We start from the raw sequence: 12,657 nt of genomic DNA, 5'->3' as shown, positions 1-12,657 counted from the left end.
GCGACGTGGAGGCATATCTCCTCGGCTAAGACAACACATTCAAAATGACAGTACTACCTCACCTTAGTTAAAAAACAACTGGAACGGTAGTTTGCGATGGGCATAAGTCAAAGCTCAATAGTACCCGACGGGGGGACAAGTGGATACCATGTCCATGGGGTAGGTTTCTAATGACTGCTAGCCAGCCTAGCAAACAGTATAGTGGGATTTCAAGACCGTGTGCCGTTAAATATATATATATATAGCAGAAATCAGCAACTTTTACATCTAGACTGCCTTCTGCTCTGTAACGTTATGTCTGTGATAATGAGGAGGCACTGACACATCTCTTTTCCTCTGCTTGGTTCGTTACACCATCAGCTATACTGTTTACAAGCTACTGGTTGCGTTTTGGGGACTAACTTCTGCAGTGCCATGTTATTAGGAGATCACGTTATGTGTGGTATATATGTATAAAGGACGTCACGCTGCTTGCTTTAGTGAGTCCCTTCCGTTTCGGCCCTGACGCGAACCCGGGACCTCTGCCTGGTTCACACACGTCACCGCCCTACTGAAGCGTTTTACCGGTTGTCGCGGCGCGAAAAACTAGCTGGAGTAAGTTTCACATGTCCCCATGTGCTACATATGTCATTGGGAGCTAATAAGCAGTGGTCAAGTGTTATTTTTGAACCACGCCGGTGAGGGGGTACCAGAAGTGTAAATGACGTCATCATTCCCACAATCAGAGTTTGTGCGGACAGATGTCGCCAGCCTGTCATTATCCAACAGGGATCATCAACTAGCTGTTATAGAATATGCATAACTTGCAGTCTCCAATTGCAACGTATGTCTATGCCCACACATATTGTCTCAAACATTTTCTATTTTTAATAGCCTCAAACACCAAGTTAGTCATACCTAATTTCACACTACGTCATCATCACTGATAATTCTTCACGTTTTACCTACCGTTGACACGTCCAAACTGTATCTCTATTCCAATCATTTGATTGATCACAATCAGTTTCATGGGAATATGCGTTCAAATCTTCTTGAATTACTGTTTGGTGAGTGAATTCGTGCAGATGATGCCAGTGGTGGAGAAGTACCCAACTGTCATACTTCTGTTAAGGAGAAAAGATACCTTCATAGAAAATGACTCAAGTAAACTGTCTAAAAGTATTTGGTTTAAAATATACTTAAGTATCAAAAGTAAAAGTATAAATCATTTCAAATTCTTTATATTAAGAAGGCACCAGATGGCACCATTTTCTAGTTTGTATTTATTTACGGATAGCCAGGGGCACGCTCCAACACTCAGACATCATTGACAAGCAAAACATGTTGGTTTAGTGAGTCTGCCAGATCAGAGACAGTAGGGATGACCAGGGATGTTCTCTGTTTAGTGAGTCCGCCAGATCAGAGGCAGTAGGGATGACCAGGGATGTTCTCTGTTTAGTGAGTCCGCCAGATCAGAGGCAGTAGGGATGACCAGGGATGTTCTCTGTTTAGTGAGTCCGCCAGATCAGAGGCAGTAGGGTTGACCAGGGATGTTCTCTGTTTAGTGAGTCCGCCAGATCAGAGGCAGTAGGGTTGACCAGGGATGTTCTCTGTTTAGTGAGTCCTCCAGATCAGAGTTAGTAGGGATGACCAGGGATGTTCTCTGTTTAGTGAGTCCTCCAGATCAGAGTTAGTAGGGATGACCAGGGATGTTCGGTTGATCAAATCAAATGTTATTTGTCACGTACGCCGAATACAACAGGTGTAGACCTTAAAGTGAAATGCTTACTTACAAGCCCTTAACCAACAATGCGGTTAGTCGAGGTAATTGAGGTAATGTGTACCTGTATGTAGAGTTATTAAAGTGACTATGCATAGATAATAACAGAGTAGCAGCAGTGTAACAGATGGTGATGGGGCAATGCAAATAGTCTGGGTAGCCATTAGAGTAGATGATCAGGAGTCTTATGGCGTGGGGTGCATGAATTGGAATATTTTTCTGTTCTGCTAAGCAAAAATGTAAAATTCTAGACGTGCAGCAATGTTTTGTTGGACAGCAGTGGCTTCTTCCGTGTTGTCCTCCCATGAACAAACTTCTTGTTTAGTGTTTTACATATGCGCAGTTTGAGCTACTGGAAGTGACGTTGCAGGCTAGCTCAGTGCTGCCCCCTCTCAATGATTAACTCAAGTTGAAGGTCAACCGGGGTACTGCAGGCTGCCATTAACAAATAAATTATCCTTATGACTTCTTCTGTGTGCGATTTTGTTTTTGTAAATAATCGGTTCAAAGACATGTTAGAAACCAAGATGTGTTAGAAACCATCTCTTGGTACCATGATTGTATTTATTTACACCAAGATTGACCACGGATATTGTCATTTTTCCTGTTCACTATCCAATTTTGTTAAAACAATACCTGCAGTACCACGGCCTGCCTTGAACTTCAGTGGCTTCAATGAGAGAGGCAGTCGTTGTCCCCTGGATGAAACCTGCTGTAAACACATGTTATCTAACTTATTAGGCTACTCTATTTCCAGATCCAAGAGAACTCCCCTGCACACCATGCTGGTTTGGAGCCATTCTTTGACTTCATCCTATCAATAGGAAACACAAGACTGGTGAGTTATGGGGACAGATGGATTGTTTAACACCAGACTGGTGAGTTATGGGGACAGAGGGATTCATTAACACCAGACTGGTGAGTTATGGGGACAGAGGGATTGTTTAACACCAGACTGGTGAGTTATGGAGACAGAGGGATTCATTAACACCAGACTGGTGAGTTATGGGGACAGAGGGATTGTTTAACACCAGACTGGTGAGTTATGGAGACAGAGGGATTCATTAACACCAGACTGGTGAGTTATGGGGACAGAGGGATTGTTTTTTCACCAGACTGGTGAGTTATGGAGACAGAGGGATTGTTTAACACCAGACTGGTGAGTTATGGGGACAGAGGGATTCATTAACACCAGACTGGTGAGTTATGGGGACAGAGGGATTGTTTAACACCAGACTGGTGAGTTATGGGGACAGAGGGATTGTTTAACACCAGGCTGGTGAGTTGGTCTTTATGAACAGGTGTGTTGGTACCTGTCACTGTGTCTTTATGAACAGGTGTGTGGGTACTGTCACTGTCTTTATGAACAGGTGTGTGGGTACTGTCACTGTGTCTTTATGAACAGGTGTGTGGGTTCTTGTCACTGTGTCTTTATGAACAGGTGTGTGGGTACTGTCACTGTGTCTTTATGAACAGGTGTGTGGGTACTGTCACTGTTTCTTTATGAACAGGTGTGTGGGTACCTGTCACTGTGTCTTTATGAACAGGTGTGTGGGTACTGTGTATTTTTGTTGACAGCTGTTTTTACCCTCTCCTCACTCCAGAACAGAGAGAATGACCTGCTGAAGGCCCTTCTGAAGGCCAACGTGGAGAAGGCAGTGAGGCTGGAGGTGTGGAGCACCAAAGCTCTTAGGGTCAGAGAGCTGGAGGTGGTTCCTAGCAACATGTGGGGGGGCCAGGGGCTCCTGGGGGCTTCTGTACGCTTCTGCAGCTTCCAGGGAGCCCATGAGAAGGTCTGGCACGTCCTGGTGAGTTAGGACAAGTCACAGTAGAGCCTCTGTTGTTGCTTTGTTATCATAGAACTCATGTCGCCTCATGTATAGGACTCTAGTGGCTTTATACACGGCAGACACCACATCACATACCTCTGGGGTTTTCAATTAGTTTGTAAGATCAGAAATGATAACTTCTTCCTTTTCTTTCAGGATGTGGAATCTCATTCCCCAGCAGCTTTGGCTTGCTTGCAGGCACACCAAGACTTCATTGTTGGAGCGGACCAGGTGTTGCAAGATGTACGATTAAGACCACTAACCTATTGTTTGCATGGAAAATCCATTTCACCAAATATTTAAACTTTTTCAAAGTTAGAGATTGCTGAAAGATATTTTTTGTTCACTGTTAGCTGGCTTGTTTTTCCTCCCAGATTGCCCTTTTTTCTTACTGCAGTGTCTATGATTGTGTTGTTTCACTCTGCAGTCTGAGGACTTGTTCACCCTGATCGAGAGCAACGAGGGCAAGCCTCTGAAGCTGCTGGTCTACAACACTGGGACAGACCTCTGTAGAGAGCTGGTGGTTACCCCCAATGGAGCCTGGGGCGGAGAGGGCAGGTAAACCTCTCTCCACTCTAACAGACTGTATCAACCTCTTTTAGGAGAGAAAGTCTGTTTTTATCCCGCCACCGCTTCATACCCTGCTACAACCTTTAGCAACGGGTATGTTCACAATATACCATACCCCCTTAGCAACGTGTATGTTCACAATATACCATACCCCCTTAGCAATGGGTATGTTCACAATATACCATACCCCCTTAGCAACGTGTATGTTCACAATATACCATACCCCCTGAGCAACTGGTATGTTCACAATATACCATACCCCCTTAGCAACGGGTATGTTCACAATATACCATACCCCCCATTAGCAACAGGTATATTCACAATATACCATACCCCCTGAGCAACGGGTATATTCACAATATACCATACCCCCTTAGCAACGGGTATGTTCACAATATACCATACCCCCTTAGCAACGGGTATATTCACAATATACCATACCCCCTTAGCAATGGCTATGTTCACAATATACCATACCCCCTTAGCAACGGGTATGTTCACAATATACCATACCCCCTTAGCAACGTGTATGTTCACAATATACCATACCCCTTTAACAACGTGTATGTTCACAATATACCATACCCCCTTAGCAACGGGTATATTCACAATATACCATACCCTATAAGCAATGGGTATATTCACAATATACCATACCCCCTTAGCAATGGGTATGTTCACAATATACCATACCCCCTTAGCAATGCGTATATTCACAGTATGACATACCCCCTTAGCAACAGGGAAGGTTCACAATATACCATACCCCCTTAGCAACACGGAAGGTTCACAATATACCATCACCCCTTAGCAACGTGTATGTTCACAATTTACCATACCCCCTTAGCAACGGGTATGTTCACAATATACCATACCCCCTGAGCAACGGGTATGTTCACAATATACCATACCCCCTGAGCAACGGGTATGTTCACAATATACCATACCCCCTTAGCAACGTGTATATTCACAATATACCATACCCCCTTAGCAACAGGGAAGGTTCACAATATACCATACCCCCTTAGCAACGTGTATGTTCACAATATACCATACCCCTTTAGCAACAGGGAAGGTTCACAATATACCATACCCCCTTAGCAACGGGTATGTTCACAATATACCATACCCCCTTAGCAATGGGTATATTCACAGTATAACATACCCCCTTAGCAACGGGTATATACACAGTATAACATACTCCCTTAGCAACGGGTATGTTCACAATATACCATACCCCCTTTAGCAACAGGTATATTCATAATATACCATACCCCCTTAGCAACGGGTATATTCACAATATACCATACCCCCCATTAGCAACAGGTATATTCACAATATACCATATCCCCTTAGCAACGGGTATGTTCACAATATACCATACCCCCTGAGCAACGGGTATGTTCACAATATACCATACCCCCTTAGCAACGGGTATGTTCACAATATACCATACCCCTTTAGCAACAGGGAAGGTTCACAATATAACATACCCCCTTAGCAACGTTTATGTTCACAATATACAATACCCCCTTAGCAACGTGTATATTCACAATATACCATACCCCCTTAGCAACAGGGAAGGTTCACAATATACCATACCCCCTTAGCAACGTGTATGTTCACAATATACCATACCCCTTTAGCAACAGGGAAGGTTCACAATATACCATACCCCCTTAGCAACGGGTATATTCACAATATACCATACCCCCTTAGCAACGGGTATGTTCACAATATACCATACCCCCTTAGCAACGGGTATGTTCACAATATACCAAACCCCCTTCCCTTAGCAATGGGTATATTCACAGTATAACATACCCCCTAGCAACGGGTATATTCACAGTATAACATACCCACTTAGCAACGGTTATGTTCACAATATACCATACCCCCTTAGCAATGGGTATGTTCACAATATACCATACCCCCTTAGCAACGTGTATGTTCACAATATACCATACCCCCTTAGCAATGGGTATATTCACAATATACCATACCCCCTTAGCAACGGCTATGTTCACAATATACTATACCCCCTTAGCAACGGGTATATTCACAATATACCATACCCCCTTAGCAACGGCTATGTTCACAATATACCATACCCCCTTAGCGACGGCTATGTTCACAGTATACCATACCGCCTTGGCAATATGTATGTTCACAATATACCATACCCCCTTAGCAACGGGTATGTTCACAATATACCATACCCCCTTAGCGACGGCTATGTTCACAATATACCATACCGCCTTGGCAATATGTATGTTCACAATATACCATACCCCCTTAGCAACGGGTGTGTTCACAATATACCATACCCCTGAGGAACGGGTATGTTCACAATATACCATACCCCCTGAGCAACGGGTATGTTCACAATATACCATACCCCCTGAGCAACTGGTATGTTCACAATATACCATACCCCCTTAGCAACGGGTATGTTCACAATATACCATACCCCCCATTAGCAACAGGTATATTCACAATATACCATACCCCCTGAGCAACGGGTATATTCACAATATACCATACCCCCTTAGCAACGGGTATGTTCACAATATACCATACCCCCTTAGCAACGGGTATGTTCACAATATACCATACCCCCTTTAGCAACAGGTATATTCATAATATACCATACCCCCTTAGCAACGTGTATGTTCACAATATACCATACCCCCTTTAGCAACAGGTATATTCATAATATACCATACCCCCTTAGCAACGTGTATGTTCACAATATACCATACCCCCTTTAGCAACAGGTATATTCATAATATACCATACCCCCTTTAGCAACAGGTATATTCATAATATACCATACCCCCTTTAGCAACAGGTATATTCATAATATACCATAGCCCCTTTAGCAACAGGTATATTCATAATATACCATAGCCCCTCCAGGAATATTGTTTAATTCTATCTCAGCTTAGGTTGTGGTATTGGTTACGGCTACTTGCACCGGATCCCAAGCCGTCCTGTTAACCTGAACAGCCATGGGGCCCTTCATGTACCTACACCTGATAACAACAGCAGAACCCGAGAGATCCCCCCTGGCCACCACACTGAGGTAAACACCTTCACATCTCACCTCTTGTTCCCTTTCAGACGAGACAGTTTTACTGACGGTTGATAAACGGTTAGGATTTCTTTTAGATAAATATGATACATTTTCTTTGAATATCCCAAGTGTATTTAGAATGATATGTAGCTAAGTTACATGTTTTATTTAAACTTTATTTATCTAAGAGACCCTTTATGATGGAGAGCAAATACATCCAGGATATATAGTCGTAGCACTGTCTGTCATCTCAAGTTCCCTTTAATCTCTCCATCTGGTCTTAACCTCTCCATCTGGTCTTAACCTCTCCGTCTGGTCTTAACCTCTCCGTCTGGTCTTAACCTCTCCGTCTGGTCTTAACCTCTCCGTCTGGCCTTAACCTCTCCGTCTGGCCTTAACCTCTCCGTCTGGCCTTAACCTCTCCGTCTGGCCTTAACCTCTCCGTCTGGTCTTAACCTCTCCGTCTGGCCTTAACCTCTCCGTCTGGCCTTAACCTCTCCGTCTGGCCTTAACCTCTCCGTCTGGCCTTAACCTCTCCGTCTGGCCTTAACCTCTACCTCTGGCCTTAACCTCTACCTCTGGCCTTAACCTCTACGTCTGGCCTTAACCTCTCCGTCTGGCCGTAACCTCTCCGTCTGGCCGTAACCTCTCCGTCTGGCCGTAACCTCTCCGTCTGGCCGTAACCTCTCCGTCTGGCCGTAACCTCTCCATCTGGCCTTATCCTCTACCGTAACCTCTCCATGTGGCCTTAACCTCTCCATCTGGCCTTAACCTCTCTACCTGGCCTTAACCTCTCAACCTGGCCTTAACATCTCCATCTGGCCTTAACCTCTCCATCTGGCCTTAACCTCTCCATCTGGTCTTAACCTCTCCATCTGGTCTTAACCTTTCCATCTGGTCTTAACCTCTCCATCTGGTCTTAACCTCTACTTCTGGTCTTAACCCCTCCATCTGGCCTTAACCTCTACCTTAACCTCTCCATCTGGCCTTAACCTCTCCGCCTGGTCTTAACCTCTCCATCTGGCCTTAACCTCTACCTTAACCTCTCCATCTGGTCTTATCCTCTACCTTAACCTCTCCATCTGGCCTTATCCTCTACCTTAACCTCTCCATCTGGTCTTAACCTCTACTTCTGGTCTTAACCTCTACCTTAACCTCTCTACCTGGCCTTAACCTCTCTACCTGGCCTTAACCTCTCAACCTGGCCTTAACATCTCCATCTGGCCTTAACCTCTCCATCTGGCCTTAACCTCTCCATCTGGTCTTAACCTCTCCATCTGGTCTTAACCTTTCCATATGGTCTTAACCTCTCCATCTGGTCTTAACCTCTACTTCTGGTCTTAACCTCTACCTTAACATCTCCATCTGGCCTTAACCTCTACTTCTGGTCTTAACCTCTACCTTAACCTCTCCATCTGGTCTTAACCTCTCCATCTGGTCTGAACCTCTACATCTGGCCTTAACCTCTCCATCTGGTCTTAACCTCTCCATCTGGCCTTAACCTCTCCATCTGGTCTTAACCTCTACCTTAACCTCTCCATCTGGTCTTAACCTCTCCATCTGGTCTTAACCTCTACCTTAACCTCTCCATCTGGTCTTAACCTCTACCTTAACCTCTCCATCTGGTCTTAACCTCTCCATCTGGTCTTAACCTCTACCTTAACCTCTCCATCTGGTCTTAACCTCTACCTTAACCTCTCCATCTGGTCTTAATCTCTACCTTAACCTCTCCATCTGGTCTTAACCTCTACCTTAACCTCTCCATCTGGTCTTAACCTCTACCTTAACCTCTCCATCTGGTCTTAACCTCTACCTTAACCTCTCCATCTGGTCTTAACCTCTACCTTAACCTCTCCATCTGGTCTTAACCTCTACCTTAACCTCTCCATCTGGTCTTAACCTCTACCTTAACCTCTCCATCTGGTCTTAACCTCTACCTTAACCTCTCCATCTGGTCTTAACCTCTCCGCCTGGTCTTAACCTCTCCGCCTGGTCTTAACCTCTCCATCTGGTCTTAACCTCTCCGCCTGGTCTTAACCTCTCCATCTGGTCTTATCCTCTCCGTCTAGTCTTAACCTCTCCGTCTGGTCTTAACCTCTCCGTCTGGTCTTAACCTCTCCGTCTGGTCTTAACCTCTACCTTAACCTCTCCGTCTGGTCTTAACCTCTCCGTCTGGTCTTAACCTCTCCGTCTGGTCTTAACCTCTCCGTCTGGTCTTATCCTCTCCGTCTGGTCTTAACCTCTCCGTCTGGTCTTATCCTCTCCGTCTGGTCTTAACCTCTCCGTCTGGTCTTAACCTCTCCGTCTGGTCTTAACCTCTCCATCTGGTCTTAACCTCTCCATTTGGTCAGCCGGGTGAAGGAGTGTTGGGTCCGCAGCAGCCCATCCAGGTCCCCTCTCTACATCTACCTCCTCCCATCCAGAGAATCATGGACCCAGGTAACCTTCTACTCAGGAAATAATAGAATCGTTAGGGCCAGTTTCCCAGACACAGATTAAGCCTGGTCCTGGACTAAAAAGCTGTTTTTAAATTCAGATTATTCATTCTTTGCGAATTCTGTTTTAACCTGGACTAGGTATATTCTGTGTCTGGGAATCCGGCCATAAAACACTTCAATATTTGTTGTGTTTTCTGGGTCTCTGTGTTAAAGGACTCCCCCAGAGGAAGTTGCCACCACTATTTCGATGTCATTTCCTGTCCTAGAGATGAAACGCACCTTTAGGTTCCACCTCAGAAGAATGACAAAGGCTACTTATACATATTCATGAATTGGGTGTGGGAATTTCCACACGGAGTTGCTAAACATCAACAACTAGGACACTGACAGCGGTCTGTGTAGCCAGCTATGTTGATTACATAAACTAGCTAGATAAGGTTATTTAATTGTTGAAGTTTTTTTTTTACTACACCATATTCAACAGATTATCCAGCTGGCTCTATGGCTGGTTCTGGAGCTGGATTTGTCATAAGCATTGATTTAGGGAAAACTTTGACTTCTCCATCTATTGTTGTCTCCAAAGTTGTGTCATCTTCCATAAATTGTGAATCAGGTGGATATAAAAAAAAAAAATATATATATAAAATATAAATCCACCATAGAAATAGTTAGAAAGCACTGCTAATATGGCAGAGCCCAGGGGGGAGCGGGTTTGCAAAAAAGCTATCATATCATGCAATTATACCATTTATAAAACGCTCAGATATATATATTCATACAAACCAGCAAATAATAAGTGAACATTTACAAATGATCCAATGTCTGGAAGGGATAAAAAAGTGGAAGTGAATAACCTAAAGTTTGAAGTCCTTATTTGAATCCACAGCTCAGCAGCTGTTTGGCACAGCTCAGTCACCAACAGGGAGCTCTTTCTGAATAATAAACATGCTGGTGGGTGGTAAAATAAAACCCAAACTAGAAACAAAACGGAGGCTGAAAATATCATTTGTATGTCGTATCATAGGAAAGATGTTGCATTCACACGGATTAAAAACAAAGTGGGCAGTTTGGATTTGACGACAAACATGTTTTCCTGTTGTTCTGTTTCACTGTCAGATTCCTCCAGTATCTCTGAGGCTCTGACACCTGACCTATCAGAGATGGTCTCCTCCATTGACATGGGTCACATGACCAAGGACGTGTCCATGCTAGCCAATGACGGGGATGTCTCCTGTCGTCAACACCACCCCAACCCCCAAGACCTGATGTCCCCTCCCTCTGGTGGAGCCGTCACAGGGGACCTGATCAGTCATGACGTCTCAGAGGCCCTGTCTGACACTGCTACATCACTGGACCAGGGGGTTGATCTGAACATGGCAATACACTCACACCTGGCAAACCACAGCCCACAACTCAAGGCAGAGGAGGAGGGGGAGAGGAGGCATTAGAGCACGTTGCTGTATCAGAGGAGGAGGAGGCATTAGAGCACGTTGCTGTATCAGAGGAGGAGGAGGCATTAGAGCACATTGCTGTATCAGAGGAGGAGGCATTAGAGCACATTGCTGTATCAGAGGAGGAGGAGGCATTAGAGCACGCTGCTGTGTCAGAGGAGGAGGAGGCATTAGAGCACATTGCTGTATCAGAGGAGGAGGAGGCATTAGAGCACGCTGCTGTGTCAGAGGAGGAGGAGGCATTAGAGCACATTGCTGTATCAGAGGAGGAGGAGGCATTAGAGCACATTGCTGTATCAGAGGAGGAAGAGGAGGCATTAGAGCACGCTGCTGTGTCAGAGGAGGAGGAGGCATTAGAGCACGTTGCTGTATCAGAGGAGGAGGAGGCATTAGAGCATGTTGCTGTATCAGAGGAGGAGGAGGCATTAGAGCACATTGCTGTATCAGAGGAGGAGGAGGCATTAGAGCACATTGCTGTATCAGAGGAGGAGGAGGAGGCATTAGAGCACGTTGCTGTATCAGAGGAGGAGGCATTAGAGCACGTTGCTGTATCAGAGGAGGAGGAGGAGGCATTAGAGCACGTTGCTGTATCAGAGGAGGAGGAGGCATTAGAGCACGTTGCTGTATCAGAGGAGGAGGAGGCATTAGAGCACGTTGCTGTATCAGAGGAGGAAGAGGAGGCATTAGAGCACGTTGCTGTATCAGAGGAGGAGGCATTAGAGCACGTTGCTGTATCAGAGGAGGAGGAGGCATTAGAGCACGTTGCTATATCAGAGGAGGAAGAGGAGGCATTAGAGCACGTTGCTGTATCAGAGGAGGAGGAGGCATTAGAGCACGTTGCTGTATCAGAGGAGGAAGAGGAGGCATTAGAGCACGTTGCTGTATCAGAGGAGGAGGAGGCATTAGAGCACGTTGCTGTATCAGATGAGGAGGAGGCATTAGAGCACGTTGCTGTATCAGAGGAGGAAGAGGAGGCATTAGAGCACGTTGCTGTATCAGAGGAGGAGGAGGCATTAGAGCACATTGCTGTATCAGAGGAGGAGGAGGAGGCATTAGAGCACGTTGCTGTATCAGATGAGGAGGAGGCATTAGAGCACGTTGCTGTATCAGAGGAGGAGGAGGAGGCATTAGAGCACGTTGCTGTATCAGAGGAGGAGGCATTAGAGCACGTTTCTGTATCAGAGGAGGAGGAGGCATTAGAGCACGTTGCTATATCAGAGGAGGAAGAGGAGGCATTAGAGCACGTTGCTGTATCAGAGGAGGAGGAGGCATTAGAGCACGTTGCTGTATCAGAGGAGGAAGAGGAGGCATTAGAGCACGTTGCTGTATCAGAGGAGGAGGAGGCATTAGAGCACATTGCTGTATCAGAGGAGGAGGAGGCATTAGAGCACATTGCTGTATCAGAGGAGGAGGAGGAGGCATTAGAGCACGTTGCTGTATCAGAGGAGGAGGCATTAGAGCACGTTGCTGTATCAGAGGAGGAGGAGGAGGCATTAGAGCACGTTGCTGTATCAGAGGAGGAGGAGGCATTAGA

General features: G+C 45.4%; 1 protein-coding gene across 1 annotated transcript; it reads left to right on the top strand.

Moving 5' to 3' along the window:
* On the top strand, positions 1-11,256 carry LOC135522969 (Golgi reassembly-stacking protein 1-like). The gene is made up of 8 exons (XM_064949697.1): positions 1-159; positions 2,517-2,597; positions 3,364-3,567; positions 3,745-3,831; positions 4,016-4,146; positions 7,102-7,243; positions 9,586-9,673; positions 10,789-11,256. Exons 1-8 carry the CDS (start codon positions 97-99, stop codon positions 11,118-11,120), a joined length of 1,128 nt encoding a protein of 375 aa, XP_064805769.1. The 5' UTR covers positions 1-96; the 3' UTR covers positions 11,121-11,256.
* The last annotated feature ends 1,401 nt before the right edge of the window (positions 11,257-12,657 follow it).

This window comes from Oncorhynchus masou, chromosome 30, assembly GCF_036934945.1.
Source record: "Oncorhynchus masou masou isolate Uvic2021 chromosome 30, UVic_Omas_1.1, whole genome shotgun sequence".
Lineage (NCBI taxonomy): Eukaryota > Metazoa > Chordata > Actinopteri > Salmoniformes > Salmonidae > Oncorhynchus > Oncorhynchus masou.
This window is presented reverse-complemented; position numbering and strand designations above follow the sequence as displayed.

Excerpts from the sequence above, each read along its gene's own strand:
- LOC135522969 (XM_064949697.1), top strand. The coding sequence starts at position 97 with ATGGGCATAAGTCAAAGCTCAATAGTACCCGACGGGGGGACAAGTGGA. Across the intron at positions 2,598-3,363 it reads CAATAGGAAACACAAGACTG|AACAGAGAGAATGACCTGCT; the intron begins GTGAGTTATGGG and ends TCCTCACTCCAG. Across the intron at positions 7,244-9,585 it reads CCCCTGGCCACCACACTGAG|CCGGGTGAAGGAGTGTTGGG; the intron begins GTAAACACCTTC and ends CCATTTGGTCAG.